General features: G+C 41.8%; 1 protein-coding gene across 1 annotated transcript in view; it reads right to left on the bottom strand.

Annotated features, from left to right (window-relative positions):
* Window positions 1-20,801: 20,801 nt before the first annotated feature.
* snx29 (sorting nexin 29) overlaps window positions 20,802-24,616 on the bottom strand; it is a gene marked incomplete in the record, with an annotated part of 137,083 nt that continues 133,268 nt past the window's right edge. The window contains 1 exon segment of the mRNA XM_042306124.1: window positions 20,802-22,485. Coding sequence (XP_042162058.1) covers window positions 22,356-22,485 — 130 coding nt within the window.

Here is a 24,616-nt window from a genome sequence, read left to right as displayed (position 1 = left end):
GTCCTGGGAAATGTTTTTGTTACTTACAACCTCATGCTAATAGCATTAGCCTACGTTAGTTCAACCGTCCCGTGGAAGGGACACCGATCCCAAAGAAGTGAACATTCTCATCTGCCGTTGCCCACCTTTTTGCTTTACAGTCTATTTTAGACCTAACAACCTCCCCTCTTTCTCCCTCTCGCTCTCCAATCCCCTCTGTGCAGTAGTGTCCTTGCTCGGGCAGGGAGGTGTTGTCTCTCTGAGCTCTGAGCTCTGGGGTCTGGGGTCGGCAGCACAAAGGAGCCTGATTACACTCAGCCAGTCAAGGTGCTTTGTGGGTGGGCAATGTCAATGTCTGAGACTTTCCCCAGCTGCTTCTATTACCTCCTTACACACCAGCCCTTATTACCTCCATCCACAGACAGACAGACTGACAACCAGTGTTGGGGAAGATACTCTGAAAATATAGTTTACCAAGCTACAGTACCAATTACTTCACACTGGAAGAAGTTAAGCTACACTAAAGCTACCCTTAAGAAAAATATAATTTACCAAGCTACAGTACCAATTACTTCACACTGGAAGAAGTTAAGCTACACTAAAGCTACCCCTAAGAAAAATATAGTTTACCCAGCTACAGTACCAATTACTTCATACTGGAAGAAGTTAAGCTACACTAAAGCTACCCTTAAGAAAAATATAGTTTACCAAGCTACAGTACCAATTACTTCACACTGGAAGAAGTTAAGCTACACTAAAGCTACCCTTAAGAAAAATATAGTTTTCTGAACTAAAGTTGTCATTACATCCAAACAACTTTGTGATGAATTCTCAAATTCTCAAATGTCATACCCTACAAATCACAAGAACAGACTTTAACAGAATGTGGAATTTACCTATTAAACACAACAGTGTTTCAAGTGAAAATGAGGCAGGTCTTATGCTGAAAATGAAAGGAAATTCTTACCTACATCACCAATATTCTATTTTGACAAAAACACTAGTGTGTAGTTACAGTAGTTAGCTACATGGCAAAACAGTAATTAACTACTCAAAACACTACCAACATTTGAATTTAGTTCAACTACCACCAAGCTACTGCAAAATATAGTTAAATTACTAGTTGATCTACATGTAATTCACTACTCCCAACTCTACTGACAACTCCAGGCCTTGAGAAGGGTAGTTGGAAGGGGTGGTGTGTCTACGATATGCCAACATATGCAATATGTATCCTTCCCAAGCCATTCTACCCGAGTAAGCCTATTTTCCCTGTCAAAACCATTCTACATGATTTGCATCATTTTATATTAGTCCAATGTTTTGTGTTTATTTTCAAACACAGGGCAATGAGGTTAAGAAGTGTTCCTGTGAATCTGCATTGCTATGTGCAGGCCTGAGATGGTGTGATGTTGCAGGAAATAAAAATAGCAGCACTCATGAGTGCTGAGGTACTGAAAGGCAATTAGAGACACAAACACAGACATACGCACACACACATACAAAGACACACGCAACGTACGAGTGAGGACAGAACATAACGCGGGTGGGAAGTCTAACAGGTAGATGTGTTACTGCACGGTGGAATAATCCAAATGCAACCTGCAGAGAAATGTACAGTCTCCACAAACCCAAACTTGGCAAATCATGTGTGTGAATATAGCTGTCGATTACACCTGTTGATTGCATACTTTACATTCAGTGGCATATTTACAGAGTGAGGACTAACTTCAGGGCGAAAACAAGGTGGAGTGATAAAACAAGTGTTCCTGAGAGGTAGCACAGCAACACATGGCGTGGAATATGAACTCAACTTGACTTAAATGGCATTTTTGAGATATGAACACACCTGACAAAGTTTGATTTTGTGGTTAACTATCCCTAGGGTTGCAAAGGGAGGGTATATTACTGGAAACGTGTGAAGTTTACCAGTAAACTACCAGAATTTTGGTAGCTTTTTATTTCGGAATTTTATAAGACAACATCTATTTTCTCTTGAACCATATGCACTAGAAACTGATGGACAATGTGGACACATATAAAAACATTTTATACTATATATGAATACATTTTTTAAGAAGTTATTCAAATACAAATTACCCAAGTTACCATAGATGATTCTGGTAACTTTAGTCAATTATCGGTAGCTAACTATCCCTTTAACATGTTTTGAGAACAATAAAAAGCTGGTCTCAATGACAGTGGATCATTTCTATATGCAATATCAGTCACAGAATGCTATGAAAACTAAAGATCCAATACACACACTGCTCATTACTCATTCAGTAGGTACCTACTTGACAGTCAAATGGACATTGAAATGTATTTCGGTGTAAGAACATCAGTCCATAGAATGACAGCCAGTGGGTCACAGAAACATAGGTAAATTAATCAACCTCTGTGATCTCACCAGTCATCATCTCTCCTATATGGCAGTCCTCTGAAGGACCCAGCATCTCAACACAGAACAAATGGAGCTGACCTTGATGCTTTAAGGGCAATTTCACCCCTTTTCAACCTCATTTTCATTACCTCCAGCACAATACCAGTGTCTACATATGTGAAAACAGCGCATGTTGAAAAGTGGCAGAATTGCCCTTTATTGCAATAAGATGAATCCACCTTGGCAGAAAGTCTGCCTTGAAACCTACTAGCTAGTGAATACTCCGCTGGGCCGGAATAAATACACAGCATAAGTGTGGATGACAGAGGATGTTCAGAAGACTGAGGCCAGGATTCAATCTGATCAGCAGTAGCCCATATTATAGCCGGCGAGTTCGGAGGTGTAACTGCGTTAGTGCTGTCAAATCCACAAGTGGCTCCTCACCTAGTGTGGACATGAGTAGCTATTCAATGCAGCTGCATTACAAGTTCGAACACTGGAATGTATGATGTTGTAGTCTAGACCTCGATTAGGCTGACATAAAGGCCTATTTATTCAGTTTAATTAATTACGTTAAATTGTATTTCTCATCGATAGAGCCTACACTTTATATGCCATTCTGAACTTCTAATGTGGGAGTATGTACTGTATCTAATAGGATATAGGCTATAAGGATGGGTGTGGTTTCGTGACAATGAAATGACAGCTCTAACACAGTTCCACCCCCGACACTGCCAAAACAGAACCAATGAGTTTGGTGGCCTAACACGGACTACCACTGATCGGATTGAATCCTGGCCTCAGTGACAGGGGCAGACTGCGACCAAATATCGGCTCCGGCATTTCTAACACACAGGTCAGTTTTTTCCTTGAGGCCCCCACACCAGCCCATTTTATACCTCGAGGCCCTCATATTAGCCAGATGATGACAATTTTGCGCAAAACAAACAAGTCAGACAGGCCTACTTGGCTAAAAAATGGACCTGCCCATCTGGCATTTGCTAGAAATGCTCATCTTAACTAAGGACACTGTTTCTTTCATGTCCTTCAGATACATAGGTAAAAGCATGGTAATGATATTCAGTCCTATACCACCATACTGGGCGATCACGTCAGCGAGAGAAAACTACACTTTAAGGACTGGCTTATTGTCCTATAGTAGTGTGTGTGTGTGTGTGTGTGTGTGTGTGTGTGTGTGTGTGTTGTGTGTGTGTGTGTGTGTGTGTGTGTGTGTGTGTGTGTGTGTGTGTGTGTGTGTGTGTGTGTGTGTGTGTGTGTGTGTGTGTGTGTGTGTGTGTGTGTGTGTGCGTGCGTGCGTGTGTGTTTAAGGATGCATTACAATACGGCCTCATGTCCTCTTTCCTTCATCTGTACTGACTTTATTAAGATTAAGATCATTTTATTTGCCAGTTGAACACAAGGTCCAAATGAAATCTGACTTCTGCTTCATCCCAACACATGCAGGTTAAGTGACTTGCTCAAGGGTACAACGGCAGGCAATGGCATACAGGATTTGAAACCAGCAACGCTCCGGTTGCCAGCTCACTTCCCACCAGATTTTTCCCATCAGACCCAGGATTCGAATGGGCAACCCTCCGGCTGCTGGCTCGCCTCTCTAACAGCTAGGCTACTGTACCTGCCGCCACATCAAGTTATAGAACTAGAATGGTGAAGGAACATAACAGATGTAACTGTGTTAAAGTGTGTTTATTGCATTAAAATATCTGGGCCAATGTCTAGTTGTGGTCCGAATCCTTCCCCATTTCTCTTCCCTCCCTCCTGTCTCAGGGTATCAGTTCCTGCCATCACACCCAACTTGATGAGATTAACTGTCCAATTAGGTTCCGAGACCGGCTTCCTCCTTGACACAATGGTGGAGATTTCAATCTCCCTGCACTGTGACAAGAGCACATTTCTGTGGTTGTGATCAACTGGAGAGCTACAGTTCCACAGTACTAAACCCCCACATCTTGAAACAGGCTGGAAAGAGAGGTGGAGTCCTACAGTTCTACAAGCATCTCAGCTAACGATACGAGTTCACTTAGCTTCCCCCTGGTTAGGGCCGTGCACAGATCTTCAAGATGACCCCGCTAGTTACAGTGCCTCCTAAACACATTATTGACATTGGGAAAAGAGGGTGGGCTATCAGCTGATCATTGATGTTGATGATTGATGTAAATCAGCTAGCTAGCTCTATTTATTTTACTTATGCATTTAATGATTGGCTGGCTCGCTAGTGGCTTGTGTGGATATTCTACTATGAAGTTAAGCTAGAATGTAGTCTACCTGTGTTGCTGCTGCCCTGACACACATGGGCAACTCTCGATTGAAGAAGGGGTGGAGTTGGGGGGTCGTTTCTGCCTCTCTCTGCTGCATGTATAAGCCAACCAGAACGAATATTGATGATGATTTAGCTACCTACACACATTTGACCGGTGGTCGCAGCTCTCAAACTGTTGGAATGTGTATGGATACAGTGTTCACCCAATCTCCATAAAGGGCAGATTGGGAAACAGGCACCACTGGGCGCAAACGAGCCCCATACACATCAGATCAACAGGCGCAACAAACGGGCAGGGTGGGGTTTGAACTTGACAATGTCACAACAACTTGCAGGCAGTGGGGTTCCGAACAACGATGACAAAATATTTATATAAATCAATATTTTGGGGGGAAATACTGCCACCACCCAAAAGGTCACTTTGGAGACGGGAAGGGCAAAGGTAGAGCCGTATCTGTGCACCTGCCTGCCCCTCGTAGACGACAGCAGCTCCACGGAATTTTCGAATGGGTTAGATCAAAGGTGGAGGCTTGATCAAAATAGCCACAGGGCCTATTGTTAAATCTTTGAGCTTTGTGAGGTGTGTGAGGTGTAGTAGCCCAGTAGAAGCGATGGATTGAGGAGGTACTGGCAATTATCTAGAGCCACGGAGTCTGAGGCTAAGTCCCAAATGGCACCTTATCTAGGTCATATAGGGGAGAGGCATTGCACCATGAGGTGTTGCTTTATCTGTTTTTTTAAACCAGGTTTGCTGTTCACTTGAGAAATCTGAGATAGAAGAGAATCCATGCAGTTATGGCTCTATATAGAGTGGGGTTCAGAGAGTATTCAAACCCCTTGACTTTTTCCACATTTTGTTGTGTGGATTTGTTTTGGTCACTGGTCTACACACAATGAGCCATAATGTCAAAGTGGAATTATATTTATTGAAATGTTTGCAAATGAATAAAAAATGAAAATCTGAAATGTCTCAAGTCAAAAGTATTTAACCTCTTTGTTATGACAAGCTTAAATAAGTTCAGAAGTAAAAATGTGCTTAACAAGTCGCATAATACGTCTCAAGGACTCACTCTGCACAGTAATAGTGTTTACCATGATTTTTGAATGACTGCCTCATCTCTGTACCCCACACACACATTTATCAGTAAGGTCCATCAGTCGAGCAGTGAATTTCAAACACAGATTCAACCACAAAGACCAGGGGGGGGTTTCCAATGCCTCGCAAAGAAGGGCACCTATTGGTAGATGGATAAAAAAAAGAGCAGACATTGAATATCCCTTTGAGCATGGTGAAGGTATTAATTACACTTTGGATGGTATTTTAATACAACCAGTCACTACAAAGATACAGGCATCCTTCCTAACTCAGTTGTCAGAGAGGAAGGAAACCGCTCAAGGATTTCACCATGAGGCCAATGGTGACTTTAAAACAGTTACAGAGTTGAATGGCTGTGATAGGAGAAAACTGAGGATGGATCAACGACATTGTAGTTACTCCACAATACTAACCTAATTGACAGAGTGAAAAAAAGGAAGCCTGTACAGATACAATATATTCCAACAAGGCACGAAAGAAATACTGCAAAAATGTGGGAAAGCAATTCACTTTTTGTCCTGAACACAAAGTGTTATGTTTGGGGCAAATCCAATTCAATATATTGTTGAGTACCACTCTTCATTATTTTCAAGCATAGTGAAGGCTGCATATGGGTATGCTTGTAATCGTTAATGACTGCAGAGTGTTTCAGGATAAAAAAGAGAATCTGGTTCAGTCTGTTTTCCACCAGACACTGGGAGATTAATTCACCTTTCAACAGGACATTAACCTAAAGCACAAGGCCAAATCTACACTGGAGTTGCTTACCAAGAAGACAGAGAATGTTCCTGAGAGGGCGAGTTACAGTTTTGATGTAAATCTGCTTGAAAATCTATGACAAGATCTGAAAATGGTAGTCTAGCAATGGTCTACATCCAACTTGACAAAGCATAAAGAATTTAAAAGAATAATGTGCAAGTATTGTACAATCCAGGTGCGCAAAGCGCATAGAGACGTACCCAGAAAGTCTCACAGCTGTAAACGCTGCCAAAGGTGATTCTAACATGTCGTGACTCAGGGGGTTGAATACTTATCTAATCAAAATATATTCATGTTTTATTTTTTATATTTGTTTTTACAAATGTTTGAATTTTTCTTCCACTTTGCATTAGTAGTAGCACAGACCTGGACAGAGGCTATATGACGGTGTGTGCTCATGATCTGAGGATGGGGTGTGGCGGGGGGGGTAATAATGTAATATTTAGTAGTTTAAAAATATATATATTCTGTTTGGGCACCTACTGTAGCCATGCAATGTCATAAGGTACTGCCTTCATAAGGCTACCTTGTTTAGGAAGCTCATTGGAACCTAGGACCGATTTCTTTCCCCCTCACAGATGAAAAAAAGTTGTTAAGAACACATTCTTATTTACAATGACGGCCTACCCCGGCCAAACCCTAACCTGGACGAAGCTGGACCAATTGTGCTTGTGATACAGACAGGAATCAAACCAGGGTCTGTAGTAATGCCTCTAGCACTGAGATGCAGTGCCTTAAACCGCTGCGCCACTCGGGAGCCCATTAAATAATATGGTAGCTTCGTTAAGTTTTGGTAGCGGCGCGGTGAATATGTATAGCTATTTGGCTAAGCTTTGATCAGCAAGGATATCCCAAAATGGCTGGGCACTGCCAAGAGCCGCCTGCTGACCAACAAGATCGAGAAGATCCAGGGCTTAGCACCACCAGCAGGAGGGTAACATCATAACAACCACCTGCGCCTCTTTTACCCCAACCACTAGCACCTGACGACGTGTTGAATCGAACCTAAACTGAAGCAGATGAAGCAGAGTTTATTGTGGCACATTCTTGCAAAGTGAAATCGCAACCACAGTCAGCAACAACAAATGAACCCCACTCAGTGTTCCTCAAAGATACGGCGGGCCTCTGTCAGCAATGCCGACTGTGCTGTTGGCACTGAAACATGAATAACATTTTTGGGGCATCTACAGCAATGTGCGAAAATTCCTTCTCCACCTTAAAAGAACACAGACTCTGAACTCAGGACATGTTACATCAACGAAAAGCCCAGCTTGTCCAGCTTGCATTTGAGAAGCCAGGAAGGAGAATGGAATCAGAAACTTCTTATGAGGTTCAACACAGCATCGAAGAGGCTGCAGCTCCTCTAAATGGTAAGCTACGATCTTTATGGCTCTGGCAGCCGTGCCAGAATGATTTATTCATTGGCTTTTGCTCATGTAAGCCTACTGGTTGTTTGGCTAATGTATAGTTTAGGCATTTGATTTTTACTTCAATGCAATGGCTCTTTTAGATGAATCTGTGATTCTTACTATCATTAGGCTACTGGCTTTTGCGAATCTAATTGTTATTGATCGATATACAGCTTTGCATTATTTTATGGGTATAGTGACAATGACCAATGAAGCCTAATTGGTTGTGTTCTGAGGTGAGCCCTGGCTCAGTGCTCCTGGCTGTCTACTCCAGTGGTGCTGAAATTGTCAGAGCATCTAACGTGAGTGAGTGAGTGAGTGAGTGAGTGAGTGAGTGAGTGAGTGAGTGAGTGAGTGAGTGAGTGAGTGAGTGAGTGAGTGAGTGAGTGAGTGAGAGAGAGAGAGAGAGAGAGAGAGAGAGAGAGAGAGAGAGAGAGTGTGTGTGTGTGTGTGTGTGTGTGTGTGTGTGTGTGTGTGTGTAACTCACTCTACCATACAGAAAATATAACAGAGTTGAAGTCGGAAGTTTACATACACTTAGGTTGGAGTCATTAAAACTCATTTTTCAACCACTCCACAAATGTCTTGTTAACAATCTATAGTTTTGGCAAGTCGGTTAGGACATCTACTTTGTAAATGACACAAGTCATTTTTCAAACAATTGTTTATAGACAGATTATTTCACTTATAATTCACTGCATCACAATTCCAGTGCGTCAGAAGTTTACAATACACTAAGTTGACTACCTTTAACAATTGGAGGTGTATGTGTGGATGTATTTCAAGGCCTACCTCCAAACTCAGTCACTCTTTACTTGACATCATGGAAAAATCAAAAGAAATCAGCCAAGACCTCAGAAAATAAATTGTAGACCACAAGTCTGGTTCATCCTTGGGAGCAATTGCTCCAAATGCCTGTAGGTACCAAATCAATCCCAGAACAACAGCAAAGGACCTTGTGAAGATTCTGGAGGAAACAGGTACAAAAGTATCTATATCCACAGTAAAACGAGTCCTATATCGACATAACCTGAAAAGCTGCTCAGCAAAGCCTGACTACAGTTTGCAACTGCACATGGGGACAAATACTGTACGTTTTGGAGAAATGTCCTCTGGTCTCATGAAACAAAAAGATAACTGTTTGGCCATAATGACCAAATCAAATCAAAATCAAATCAAATTTTATTTGTCACATACACATGGTTAGCAGATGTTAATGCGAGTGTAGCGAAATGCTTGTGCTTCTAGTTCCGACAATGCGGTAATAACCAACAAGTAATCTAGCTAACAATTCCAAAACTACTACCTTATAGACACAAGTGTAAGGGGATAAAGAATATGTACATAAAGATATATGAATGAGTGATGGTACAGAGCGGCATAGGCAAGATGCAGTAGATGGTATTGAGTACAGTATATACATATGAGATGAGTATGTAAACAAAGTGGCTAGTGATACATGTATTACATAAAGATGCAGTAGATGATATAGAGTACAGTATATACGTATACATATGAGATGAATAATGTAGGGTATGTAAACATTATATTAGGTAGCATTGTTTAAAGTGGCTAGTGATATATTTTACATCATATTCCCATCAATTCCCATTATTAAAGTGGCTGGAGTTGAGTCAGTGTGTTGGCAGCAGCCACTCATCATTATGTTCGGGGGAAGAAGGGGAGGCTTGCAAGCCGAAGAACACCATCCCAACCGTGAAGCAAGGGGGTGACAGCATCATGTTGTGGGATGCTTTGCTGCAGGAGGGACTGGTACACTTCACAAAATAGATGGCATCATGAGGAGGAAGGAAAATGATGTGGATATATTGAAGCAACATCTCCCGACATTAGTCAGGAATTTAAAGCTTGGTCGCAAATGGGTCTTCCAAATGGACAATGACCCCTAGCAAACTTCCAAAGTTGTAACATAATGGCTTAAGGACAACAAAGTCAAAGTATTGGAGTGCCCACCACAAAGCCCTGACCTCAATCCTAGAGAACATTTGTGGGCAGAACTGAAAAAGTGTCTGCAAGCAAGGAGGCCTACAAACCTGACTCAGTTACAGCAGCTCTGTCAGGAGGAGTGGGCCAAAATTCACCCAACTTATTGTGGGAAGTTTATGGAAGGCCCCCTGAAACGTTTGACTCCAGTTAAACAATTGAAAACCAATGTTACCAAATACTAATTGAGTGTATGTAAACTTCTGACCCATTGGGAATGTGATTAAAGAAATAAAAGCTGAAAGAAATCATTCTCTCTACTATTATTCTGACATTTCATATTTTTTAAATAAAGTGGTGATCCTAACTGACCTAAGACAGGGCTTTTTAACTAGGATTAAATGTCAGGAATTGTGAAAAGCTGAGTTTAAATGTATTTGGATAAGGTGTATGTAAACTTCTAACTTCAACTGTAAGCACGCACCACTTCTCCATTTTAATTTTTTATATTTTTTTTAAACAAGTTACTTGTTTCATTTCACTTCACCAATTTGGACTATTTTGTGTATGTCCATTACATGAAATCCAAATAAAAACCCATTTCAATTACAGGTTGTAATGCAACAAAAGAGGAAAAACTATGTTTTGCAAGGCACATCAGCTGCGGAGAGCGTGATCACACAGTCGTCCGGAACAGTTGATGCTCTCATGCATGTTTCAGTGTTACTTGCCACGAAGCGAGCATAGAAGTTATTTAGCTAGTCTGGTAGGCTTGTGTCACTGGGCAGCTCTCGGCTGTCCTTCCCTTTCTGATCTGTGATAATTTGCAAGCCCAGCCACATCCGATGAGTGTCGGAGCAGTGTAGTACGATTCGATCTTAGCCCTGTATTGACGCTTTGCCTGTTTGATGGTTTGTCGGAGGGCATAGTGGAATTTCTTATAAGCTTCGGGGTTAGAGTCCCACTCCTTGAAAGCGGCAGCTCTACCCTTTAGCTCAGTGTGTATGTTGCCTGTAATCCATGGCTTCTGGTTGGGGTATGTACGTGCAGTCACTGTGGGGACGACGTCCTCGATGCACTTATCTTTTTTAATTTTTAATTTTAATTTAATTAAACATTTTCACGCCTTTTTTTCGTGGTATCCAATTGGCAGTAGTTACAATCTTGTCTCATCGCTGCAACTCCTGTACGGACTCGGGAGAGGTGAAGGTCGAGAGCCATGCATCATCTGAAACACAACCCAGCCAAGCCGCACTGCTTCTAGACACAATGCCCATCCAACCCGGAAGCCAGCCACACAAATATGTCAGAGGAAACACCATACACCGGGTGACCGTGTCAGCGTGCACTGCGCCCGGCCCGCCAGAGGAGTCGCTAGTGCGCGATGAGACAAGGATATCCCTGCCGGCCAAACCCTCCACTAACCCGGACGACGCTGGGCCAATTGTGCGCCGACCCGCGGCCGGATGTGACAGAGCCTGGATTCGGAAGGATCCCGGAACATATTCCAGTCTGTGCTAGCAAGACAATCCAGTAGTTTAGCATCTACTTCATCTGACCACTTTTTTATAGACCGAGTCACTGGTGCTTCCTGCTTTAATTTTTTTTTGTAAGCAGAGTTATGGTCAGATTTGCCAAATTAAGATCAAGGGAGAGCTTTGTACGTGTCTCTGTGTGTGGAGTAAAGGTGGTCTAGAATGTTTTTCCCTCTGGTTGCACATGTGACATGCTGATAGAAATGAGGTAAAACTGATTTAAGTTTCCCTGCATTAAAGTCTCCGGTCACTAGAGCGCCACCTCTGGATGAGCGTTTTCCTCTTAGCTTATAGTGGAATACAGCTCATTGAGTGCGGTTTTAGTGCCAGCGTCTGTCCGTGGTGGTACGTAGTCAGCTTCGAAAAATACAGAAACACTCTCTAGGTAGATAGTGTGGTCTACAGCTTATCATGAGATACTCTACCTCAGGCGAGCAAAACCTTGAGACTTCCTTAGACATCGTGCACCAGCTATTGTTTACAAATATGCATAGGCCCCTGCCCCGTGTCTTACCAGAGGCTGCTGTTCGGTCCTGCCGATAGAGTGTATAACCCGCGAGCTGTATGTTCTTAATGTCGTCATTCACCCATGACTTGGTGAGACATAAGATATTACCGTTTTTAATGTCCCGTTGGTAGGATATACGTGCTTTCAGTTCATCCCATTTATTTTCCAGCGATTGAGAGTTAGCTAGCAGAACGGAAGGCAAGGGCAGATTAGCCACTCGTCGCCTGATCTCACAAGGCATCCTGATCTCTTTCTGCGAAACCTACGTTTCCTTTTCCAGTGAATCACGGGGATCTGAGCCTGTTCGGGTGTCTGTAGTATATCACTCGCGTCTGACTCATAGAAGAAGAACTCCTCATCCATTTTGAGGTGAGTAATTCCAGTTCTGATGTCCAGAAGATCTTTTTGGTCATAATGTTTCTGCTATCGTCTCTTATGTTCAAAACAAGTTACGAACAACGCAAAAAAAATAAGAAAAAAATAGCATGGTTGGTTAAGAGCTGATAAGATGGTAGCCCTCCCCTCCGGCGCCATCTTGACTTCTTTTGTGTAGTAACCAAAAGGTCATGTGATGCTGCCTTTGAGTCTAGCGAGAAGAAGAACAGGGAAACTTAGTTTTCCAACTAGATGAATAGGTGGCGATCACGCCAGTGAGCAGCTACTGTATACAGGCTGCTTGCACAGACCTGCACAGCTGTAATCAGATGGGGAAGCAGCAATTGTCAGGTAATGAATGACATCATTATAATATTCCCCACTAAGATTCATGCAGAATCCCTAGCCATAGATTCCAAGCTTCTGAGATTCCCCAATCATTAAGTTCACAAACTATACATTCTTCTATTTTCTTACCTTTCATGTCAATGTAGAAATGAAAGCCATGCCTTCCGGTATTCAAATGACTGTGGCCTATTAATGTACAACTGTATATAAAGCATAACCAGTCTTTGTGTTAGTAAAGATCTGTTTATGCTGTGACCTCATCTTAACTAAGGTCGCTGTTGCCTTCATGTCCTTCAGATACAAAGGTAAAAGCATGGTAATGATATACAGTCCTGTCCCAACATACTGGACCATCACTTCAATGAGAGAGAACTATACTTTAAGGACCGTCTTATATTCATATGGTAAGAAGGGACCTCAGTAGGTCTATTGTACTCATTGCTATGCATAAACACTGTATACATAATGTCGATTGAAAGTCAATGCCCTACAGTACACCTGAAACGGTAAATATAATCTCTGTGTAAATGCTTGGTGTGTTTGGCCTGTATCCGCTCAGCTGTAAGTGAGCAAGTGTGTACTCTGTCGAACATAACCGCGCGCACTCATCCCCATCCTAACTAGGCATGTACACAATTTTCTGGTCAACAGACAATGCACATTTAGCACACACTCGTGCTCGTCTTCATCGACCAAACACACCCCTGGATATTCCGGAGTGTGTTAGTAAACAAAAGTGCAGGAGGGATTAAATAAAGACTTACGGCGATGTATAACTGATGTTAAAGAGCCAGCGGTAGAACTTATACACAGATGTAACATTCACAATGTGTTGATCCATCCAGGTAGCCTAGCGGTTAGAGCGTTGGGCCAGTAACCAAAAGGTTTGAATACCAGTCAACTCCAGCAACACGCTTAACTCTATTTCGCTCCAGGGGGGGGGGGGCGTCCTACTATGGCTGACCCTGTAAAACAACCCAAATGACATTGGTGGCGTACACAGTTAGTAGATGCTATGGTGGGTGCAAGGAAATGCTTATGTGCCTAGTTCTTATCAATCAATGCAGTAAATGTCAAACAAGCACATAATAATACATTTCAAATCAAATTTTATTAGTCACACGCGCCGAATACAACAGGTGTAGTAGACCTTACAGTGAAACGCTTACTTACGAGCCCCTAACCGACAGTGCAGTTTCAAAAAAAAATACAGATAAGAATAAGCGATAAAAGTAACAAGTAATTAAAGAGGAGCAGTAAAAAATAACGATATATACAGGGGGAGCCGGTACAGAGTCAATGTGCAGGGGCACCGGTTAGTTGAGGTAGTATGGACATGTAGGTAGAGTTAATTAAAGTGACTATGCATAGATGACAACAGAGAGTGGCAGTGGTGTGGAGAGGGGAGGGGGAGGGCAATGTGAATAGTCTGGGTAGCCATTTGACTAGATGATATTATGGCCTGGGGGTAGAAGCTGACAGGGAATTTTTATTAGGATTAAATGTCAGGAATTGTGAAAAACTGAGTTTAAATGTATTTGGTAAAGGTGTATTCAAACTTCCGACTTCAACTGTAAATAGTATTTAAACATTATTAAAGTGAACAGTGTTCAATGACTATGTACATAGGTCAGCAGTCCCTAAGGTCAGGGTAGAGTAGCTGGTGGTAGCCAACTAGTGACATTGACTAAGGGGCAGAGTAGGACAAAGGACTAGGCACTGGGAGGAGGTTGTCTAATGGTGGCTGTTTAACAGTCTGATGGCCTGACGATAGAAGCTGTTTATCAGTCTCTCGGTCCCAGCTTTGATGCACCTGTACTGTCTTTTTTTATTTATCTGTATTGTTGTTTATTACACATTTTCTTTGGTGAAAATACATTAAACCTAAATTAAACCTCATTATTGGGATGGCAGGAACTGAACAAGACCAGCAGAAGATGTTATTATGTACAGACAATTGGTGCAAATGATGGATCAATTTGAGTTTACTGGCAACTAAAAATATTTGGGTCTTTATTTTGATGAACGGCACATTTCCCCTGGCCAACTCAGCAAATAGAGCTCTTTGGGGAGGTATATGGAAAACAAAAACACTCAAAGATATTGGTTTCGCCACGTATTTCAAACTGTGTCAGACATGCGTGTCTCCTGTTCTGGACTATTCAGCAGGAGTGTGGGGTGCTAAGAGGTATCTTAAAAACCCCAACAGAGCAGGATGTAATTCTTTAGGTATCCACAAGTTTGCGCCTATACTGACAATAACTAGGCACACGGGCTGGGAACCGTGTAAGGTGAGTTGGAAGCATGTATGGTGAGACTGTTGGATATGCCAATTGCCAGAATGGCAAGCAAAGTTTTTCAATGGGATCTCTCCATATGAGAGCATAGGCAACTGTTTGTTTGTGCTAGGCCCGTTAGTTCCAGTGAAGGGAAATCTTAACACGACCACATACAATGACATTCTAAACTATTCTGTACTTCCAACTTTGTGGCAACAGTTTGGGGAAGGCCCTTTCCTGTTTCAGCATGACAATGCCCCCATGCACAAAGCGAGGTCCATACAGAAATGGTTTGTCGAGATCGGTGTGGAAGAACTTGACTGGCCTGCATAGAGCCCTGACCTCAATCCCATCTAACACCTTTGGTATAAATTGGAACACCAACTGCGAGCCAGGCCTATTTGCCCAACATCAGTGCCAGACCTCACTAAAGCTCTTGTGGCTGAATGGAAGCACATTCCTGCAGCAATGTTCCAACATCTAGTGGAAAGCCTTCCCAGAAGAGAGGAGGCTGTTATGGCAGCAAAGGGGGGACCAACTCCATATTAGTACCCATGATTTTGGAATGAGATGTTTGATGAAAAGGTATCCACATACCTTTGGTTATGTAGTGTATATTATGTACAACCTACCTAAAAGCAAGATATCGCTATGTGCACAGGTAAGATCAGGGATATGAACTGCATATTGAAACAGGTAAGATTTTGGATATGAACTGCGTATTGAAACAGGAAAGATCAGGGATATGAACTGCGTATTGAAACAGGTCAGAACAGGGATATTTAGCTGCGTATTGAAACAGGTCAGATCAGGGATATTCACCTGCGTATTGAAACAGTTCAGATCTGGGATATTGACCTGCGTATTGAAACAGGTCAGATCAGGGATATTCACCTGCGTATTGAAACAGTTCAGATCTGGGATATTGACCTGCGTATTGAAACAGGTCAGATCAGGGATCAGAAAGTCACAAGTCATATAATAAATTGCATGGACTCACTCTGTGTAATGCTAGTGTTTAACATGATTTTTGAATATCTACCTAATCTCTGTACCCCACAAATACAATTACAATGCCCTCCACTAATATTGTCACCCTTAGTAAATATGAGCAAAACAGATTATGATTATGCATATATTTGCTGTTTATCCTCTTGGTCTTTCTTTAAAAATATTCACAAAAATCAAACCTTGAATTGAAGTAAAATTATTGAAAAAAATGAATGTGAAATAAATATCTTTCTTCGAAACGTGTGCCACAATTATTAGCACTCGTAAAATTATTAAATTCACCCAAGTGATTAGGGAAACTTAAGTGGTAAATGACTTCCTTTTCCATGACTTCCTTTTTCACTGGGGTATAAATATGAGGTGACACACAGGCCAAGTTCCCATAGTCATCAATCAATATGGGAAAGAACCAAGAATACAGTAATGATGTGGGAAATAAGGTTGTTGAGCTGCACAAATCAGGAAATGGCTATAAGAAAATAGTTAAACGGTTGAAAATTCCCATTTCTACTATCAGGGCAATAATTCAGAAGTTTAAAGCTACTTGAGATTTTAACAATCGTCCTGGAAGAGGACGTGTGTCTAAATCGACCCCACGCACAGTTAGGAGGATGGTTCCAGTGTCCAAAAAATCTCAAAGGATCACAGCTGTAGAATTGTAGATGTTAGTTGGGTCTTGGGGTCAGAAAATCTCCAAAACTACAATCAAAAGTCTTTGTTTTTTATGGCAACAAATTCAAGCGCCTACAGTTTTCCAAATGTGGAACTTTCAATGTGATTGGGTTCTATGGTCAGATAAGACCAAAATAGAGCTTTTTGGAAACAAACACCAGAGGTAGATTTGGCGTAGACAGAAAAATAGAAAAGTACCTCATCCCCAATGTGAAGTATGGTCGTGGATCTTTGATGTTGTGGGGCTGTTTTTCTTCTAACGGCCCTGGACAAATTGCTAGGATACATGGTATCCTGGACTCCATCAAGTACCAGCAGATATTAAATCAAAACCTGACTACCTCTGCTCGGAAGCTTTAACTGTGCCGTGGTTAGATCTTCCAGCAGGACAATGACCCAAAGCACACCTCATAATCAACACAAAAATGGTTCATTGACCACGGAATCAAGGTTTTGCCATGGCCATCCCAGTCCCCTGACCTAAACCCCATAAAAAACCTGTGGGATGAGTTGAAGAGGAGAGTCCACAAGCGTAGACCTTGGGAATCTGAAGGATTTGGAGAGATTCTGTATGGAGGAATGGTCTCAGATCCCTTGCCATGTGTTCTCCAACCTCATTACGAATTATAGGAGAAGACTCAGAGCTGTTATCTTGGCAAAGGGAGGTTGCACAAAGTATTGAATGAATGGATGGCAATAATTGTGGCACACATACAGTTGAAGTCGGAAGTTTACATACACTTAGATTGGAGTATTTAAAACCCGTTTTTCAACCACTCCACAAATTTCTTATTAATTAACAAACTATAGTTTTGGCAAGTCGGTTAGGACATCTACTTTGTGCATGACACAAGTATTTTTTCTAACAATTGTTTATAGACAGATTATTTCACTTATAATTCACTATCACAATTCCAGTTGGTCAGAAGTTCACAATACACTATAAGTTGACTGTGCCTTTAAACAGCTTGGAAAATTCCAGAAAATGTCATGGCTTTAGAAGCTTCTGATAGGCTAATTGACATCATTTGAGTCATTTGGAGGTGTACCTGTGGATGTATTTCAAGGCCTACCTTCAAACTCAGTGCCTCTTTGCTTGACATCATGGGAAAATCAAAAGAAATCAGCCAAGACCTCCGAAAAAAAATTACATCTGGTTCAACCTTGGGAACAATTTCCAAATGCCTGAAGGTACCACGTTCATCTATACAAACAATAGTATGCAAGTTTAAACACCATGGGGCCACGCAGCCGTCATACCGCTCAGGAAGGAGACGCATTCTGTCTCCTAGAGATAAACATACTTTGATGCGAAAAGTGCAAATCAATCCCAGAACAACAGCAAAGGACCTTGTGAAGATGCTGGAGGAAACCGGTACAAAAGTATCTATATCCACAGTAAAACGAGTCCTACATCGACATAACCTGAAAGGCCGCTCAGCCAGGAAGAAGCCATTGCTCAAAAACCGCCTTAAAAAAGTCAGACTACGGTTTGCAACTGCACATGGGGACAAAGATTGTACATTTTGGAGAAATGTCCTCTGGTCTGATGAAACAAAAATAGAACTGTTTGGCCATAATGACCATCGTTATGTTTGGAGGAAAAAGGGGGAGGCTTGCAAGCCGAAGAACATCATCCCAACCGTGAAGCACAGGGGTGGCAGCATCATGTTGCGGGGATGCTTTGCTGCAGGAGGGACTGGTGCACTTCACAAAATAGGCATCAAGAGGAAATAAAATGTGGATATATTGAAGCAACATCTCAAGACATCAGTCAGGAATTTAAAGCTTGGTCACAAATGGGTCTTCCAAATGGACAATGACCCAGGCATACTTCCAAAGTTGTGGCAAAATGGCTTAAGGACAACAAAGTCAAGGTATCGGAGTGGCCATCACAAAGCCCTGACCTCAATCCTATAGAACATTTGTGGGGAGAACTGAAAAAGCACATGCAAGCAAGGAGGCCTACAAACCTGACTCAGTTACACCAGCTCTGTCAGGGGGAATGGGCCAAAATTCACCCAACTTATTGTGGGAAGCTTGTGGAAGGCTACCCAAAACATTTGACCCCAGTTAAACCATTTAAAGGCCATGCTATCAAATACCACCCTGCATACCACTGCTGGTTTGCTTCTGAAGCTAAGCAGGGTTGGTCTGGTCAGTACCTGGATGGGAGACCAGATGCTGCTGGAAGTGTTGTTGGAGGGCCAGTAGGAGGCACTCTTTCCTCTGGTCTAAAATAAATAAATATCCCAATGCCCCAGGGCAGAGATTGGAGACACTGCCCTGTGTAGGGTGCTGTCTTTCAGATGGGACGTTAAACGGATGTCCTGACTCTGAGGTCAATAAAGATCCAATGGCACTTATTGTAAGAGTAGGGGTGTTAACCCCGGTGTCCTGGCTAAATTCCCAATCTGGCCCTCGAACCATCACGGTCACCTAATAATCCCCAGTTTACAATTGGCTCATTCATCCCCCTCATCTCCCCTGTAACTATTCCCCAGGTCGTTGCTGCAAATGAGAACATGTTCTCAGTCAACTTACCTGGTAAAATAACAGATAAATAAAAAATAAATACTAATTGAGGGTATGTAAATTTCTGACCCATTGGGAATGTGATGAAAGAAATAAAAGCTGAAATAAATCATTCTCTCTACTATTATTCTGACATTTCACATTCTTAAAATAAAGTGGTGATCCTAACTGATCTAAGACAGGGATTTTTTACAAGGATTAAATGTCAGGAATTGTGAAAAACTGAGTTTAAATGTATTTGGCTGAGGTGTATGTAAACTTCCGACTTCAACTGTATATTTGAGAAAAATATTTGTTTTATGATAAGAATTTATTTTTTCTTTCAATTATTTTACTTTAATTAAAGGTTTGATTTTTGTGAATATTTTGAATGAGGATAAACAATAAAGAAAAACATTTCACTGCCAGTTTTACTCATATTTACCAAGGGTTCCAATATTAGTCAAGGCACTGTATCTGTAAAGTCCCTCAGTCGAACAGTTATTTTCAAACACAAATTCAACCACAAAGACCAGGGAGGTTTTCCAATGCCTCGCAAAGAAGGCACCTATTGGTAGATAAAATAAACAAATAGAAGCAGACATTGAATCGAGCATGAAGTTATAAATTAAACTTTGGATGGTGTATTAATACACCCAGTCACTACAAAGATACAGGCATCCTTTCTAACTCAGTTGCCGGAGAGGAAGGAAACCACTCAGGGATTTCACCATGAGGCCAATGGTGACTTTAAAACACATACAAAGTTGAATGGCTGTGATAGGAGAAAACTGAGGATGGATCTACAACAGTGTAGGTACTCCACAATACTAACCTAAATGACAGAGTGGAAAGGAAGGAAAAATATTCCAAAACATGCATCCTGTTTGCAACAAGGCCTAAAGTAATACTGCAAAAAATGTGGCCAAGCAATTGACTTTTTGCCCTGAATACAAAGTGTTATGTTTGGGACAAATCCAATACAACACATTGCTGAGTACCACTCTCCATATTTTCAAGCATAGTGGTGGTGGCTGCAGCATGTTATGGGTACGCTTGTAATCGTTAAGGACCGCCAAAGGTGATTCTAACATGTATTGACTCAGGGGGTTGAATACTTATTTAATTAAGATATATTAGTGTTTTATTTTTCATATCATAAAAAAATATATAATTTTCTTCCACTTTTACCATTCGAGTATTTTGTGTAGATTGTTGACAAAAAATTACAATGAAATCGATTTTAATCCTGCTTTATAACACATCAAAATGTGGAAAAAGTCAAGGGGTGTGAATACTTTCTGAAGGCACTGAACATACTGTATATACGTTGATGTCTTTATCTAGCCTTTATTTAACTAGGCAAGACATTTGACCTAGATAGTTTGTGTGTATGTATTGATGCGTAGGCTACATGTGCCTTTCTGTTTAAAAATGTATGTAGTTCTGTCCTTGAGCTGTTCTTGTCTATTAATGTTCTGTATTATGTCATGTTTCATGTTTCATGTTGGACCCCAGGAAGAGGTGCTGCTGCTTTTGCAACAGCTAATGGGGATCCTAATAAAATACGCCCCCAAAAATACATTGATCCAATTAATTTACATAATGTTCATGCCCTTAATGAATCATCAAGAACCAATATTGTCACCGATTCGTTCCTGCTTTGGACTTCCATATGTAGAATACCACAATAACAACACCATTGGTATGTATGTACAGTATGAACCCCTTTATTCATTAGTCTCTCTGTGCCACTGTCTTTTAAGGCAGATTGTTAGGCTAAAAGGTAGGACAGAAGGTACAAGAGAAGCCCTCCAAAGACAGGAGCGTTGTGGAGGGCCAGGAGTTTTTCTTTCTCCTGACCATGTGACCTGATAGGGCAACACTTTGGGCTCTAGTCGTGAAATGACCAGGAAACACTCTAGGCTCTAGTTACAGCCTACAACTAGGGTCCAGAGTTTCTCCTGGTCAGGTCACATGATCTGGGGAAAAACTCCTGGTCCTAGCCATGAGACACAAACAGGAAATTAACCTTAGTAGCGGTCCTATAGAAGTGGCAACGACAACATCATTTAATGTCTGAGTAGAAAGAACAGCTAGATCAATTGAAGTGCTTTGTTATGAATAGAACCAGGGTCCTGTTTCTCCATTTCAAGTTTAACAAACAATATGTAACAGCAGTGCTGTTTGTCTGGGTGAATGAACAAAAAATACATTTGTTGTTTATCATTAATATTTTATATTTGTGCTTCAAAATAAGATTGGTAATCATTTCATCATTTGCTCCTATTATTGATGTGTGCATACTGATTTACAGTCTTCCCCAGTGCATTATCATCTGCATCTTCCTGTTTAAATCTCATTTTAACAGTTCTGATTGGACAGCTGACAGGGGGGCGGTCACAAGAACAACTTCCACCACATGCAATCTCTTATTTTTTCCCCCGAAGTAATATCTATACTTGAGTAATATGTATGTATTTAGGATTTCTATTTCATACAAGTTAAAGCAGTGTACAAACTGCATCTGTAAATGACTTTTTATGCACTTGATCAAGCGGCTTCTCTTCAAGTGTTACCCAACTGTAAGACATTCATCTATGATCTATTTACTGTTAAGTCTCCTGCTAAGTCACATTCAGTCCACAATCATTGGGACGTCTGGATAATCAGTCCAGCAGTAATATTTGTATTAAAAGTCCTTAAATTGTGTGAGGGAATATGCAATTGTGCACATTATCGTATAGTAACAGATTGGCAAAATAAATATAAAAGATGAATGCTCATTGCCTTGGTTAATGTTAGGTAAAAGGATGATGTCAAAATAAAAAAATGGCACCGAAATGCTGACATTGACCAAGAAAACACCTGTTAGTTTTGTTTGAAGAACACTTGTCTCTGTCCCCACACCTCAATGCAAAAAAAGCTAGAAAACACTGTAGGTACCATGACCATGATACAGTTTCACTACAAAACTGAGTAAAATCAGGGAACAGTCCTCCCATCTTGTTTTAATGCTTGTCCGAGGCCCAGTTAGTCCATGTGTGGTCTTTGAGTGAATCCTCCGTTCAGGAGAGCAGGCATAGTTAGCCTCTGGGGTTCTCCGAAATAGAGGATAAAAGGCCCTGCTGTTGCCTCTCCCCTCCATAACCTCCACTGTCCGTCTCTCTCTCAGGCTCTGAGTTAGTCCAGGAGCAGGAAGTACCCCTCAGTATCAGCAAATCAAAGAAAAGGTAAAAGGTCAGAGTGTAGAGGGTAGAGGTTAGAGGTCGCCGCTCTGGGGCTCTGGGTTGCGGCCCTCCTGGTTGCGGTTGCAACCCAGTCTGGGGAAGCGTGACGAGGCTTTGGACCGGGCTGTCTTACTGCTCCCCTCGCTGGCCACTGGTGTGTCCCTGGGAGGAGACAAAAGGTCAAGAATTCAGCAAAGGAAACCAGAGGTTAGTAATGCCACTTAGGGTTTTTATTTTATTATTGGCACCAACCAGAACTTGAGGCTGGAACTTGAACTGTGTTCCTGTGAATGTGCCACTTTCGGCAGAACGTGCTGGCTGCTGACACTAAGGGAGACACTTTTGGGGTGAGGTGAGACCGAGTCACCTCCCAAGAAAGGAGTGATGACAAGTGAAGCTTTTGAAGAATAAGGTTCTAATCTCTCTCTTCATCTCAGCCCCCGTCCTAACCAGGTGCCCACTCAGTCATTCATAAAAGAAAGGTCACCATTTTGGATGAGTCATCAATGGCTAAGACAGCTCTACTGTTAATGTAGATATCATCAACTCAGCTCTTTATTCAGCAGAAGAATGGCACCGGAGTGCTATTTTGTGTTGTGTTTTTTTCTGCATTGTTTATAACTTATTTTGTTGACGCTACCGTCTCCTAAGACCGAAAAGAGCTTCTGGATATCAGAACAGCAATTACTCACCTCAAACTGGACAAAGATGATTTTTTATGAGTCAGACTCAAAGGATATAATGTTCCCAGACAAGGCCCAAACCCCTGTCATTCACATGAAGAAAAGAAAGAAATACATGTGGCGGAGATCAGGATGCCTTGTGAGAATTAGTCGGCGAGTGGGTAACCCGCCTCTACCATCCATTCTATTAGCCAACTGTCACACCCTGATCTGTTTCACCTGTCCTTGTGATTGTCTCCACCCCCCTCCAGGTATCGCCCGTCTTCCCCATTATCCCGTGTTCTCTGTTTGTCCGTTCCCAGTTCGTCTTGTTTGTCAAGTCAACCAGCGTTTTGTTTCTCAGCTCCTGCTTTTTCCCAGTCTCTCTTTTCTCGCCCTCCTGATTTTGACCCTCGCCTGCCTGACCACTCTGCCTGACCCTGAGCCTGCCTACTGTCGTGGAAATTCAAATTTAGTACTGGTATCCACAGGCGACCGCTACCTCTCAGATCATAGGCAGGTCCAGCTGCTCAATAATAAACATGAATCACCCTGAGATCTCAATTTCTAATCTCCTGTGCACAGTTTACCCAGATCTTCAGGAGCGGTCAACAGGTGAAGTTGCAGATCACCTCCTCGTCGCCAAGAATGTTGTGGAATTCAGTACTGAGAGAGACTTGGTCATTTCTTCAAACAATCATCTTTACTTAAGATCGATTAATTATTGACATAATGAAGCCGTCAGCCCAGAAGTCTTGACTGTCGGACCGAGTTCTTACCATACAGAGAATACTGTGTCTTTATATACCAAACCTAAAAATGCTTCAACCATGGCTGGCTCCAACCTTCCAATATAGTTTGGGCTCATCCTATCTTTATCTGCCCCTGGCGTTATCTTAACCCCCAACTCTGGCCTAATTTCCTAGATGCCAGGATGTCTAAGATACACTGAGGCCTTTGTTCTACTCTTCTCTGTCCCAGTCACAATCACCCCACATCCTGTCACTGGAATGCCAGCTGTCGGTTTTATCACCAGGTCAATCAATGTCCACGACACCCAGACTAGCTGCAGGAAGCTAGAGTGGACACCATAAAACTCAGCATTAGCAGGACAGACATATCTTACTGTTTGTTAAGTAAATAATTGTTACATATCCAACAAATAAAGTGAATACATCATTTTCCCCTCACACTACCAACCTGTACCTTTGCACCTTTGCCCCCCACTGGATTTTCTACCGCTGCTCCTTACCAGCTTCTACCCCCAAGCCACACCCACCCACCCTTTGTTTTTACACTGCTGCTACTTGCTGTTTATTATCTATGCATAGTCACTTTACCCCTACCTACATGTACAAATTACCTCTACTAACATGTACCACCCAACATTGACTCGGAATCGGTACCCCCTGTATATAGCCTCATCATTTTTTATTTTTTTTACTTTAGTTTATTTAGTAAATATTTTCTTAACTCTATTTTCTTAACTGCATTGTTGGTTAAGGGCTTGTAAGTTAGCATTTCACAGTAAGGTCTACAACCTGTTGTATTCGGCGCATGTGACAAATCAAATTTTATTTGATCATTTTATCTCAGCGTTTTAGAACCTCTGTGTTATGACTATCAGCTGC

This window comes from Oncorhynchus tshawytscha, linkage group LG25 (genome assembly GCF_018296145.1).
Source record: "Oncorhynchus tshawytscha isolate Ot180627B linkage group LG25, Otsh_v2.0, whole genome shotgun sequence".
Taxonomy (NCBI): domain Eukaryota; kingdom Metazoa; phylum Chordata; class Actinopteri; order Salmoniformes; family Salmonidae; genus Oncorhynchus; species Oncorhynchus tshawytscha.
This window is presented reverse-complemented; position numbering and strand designations above follow the sequence as displayed.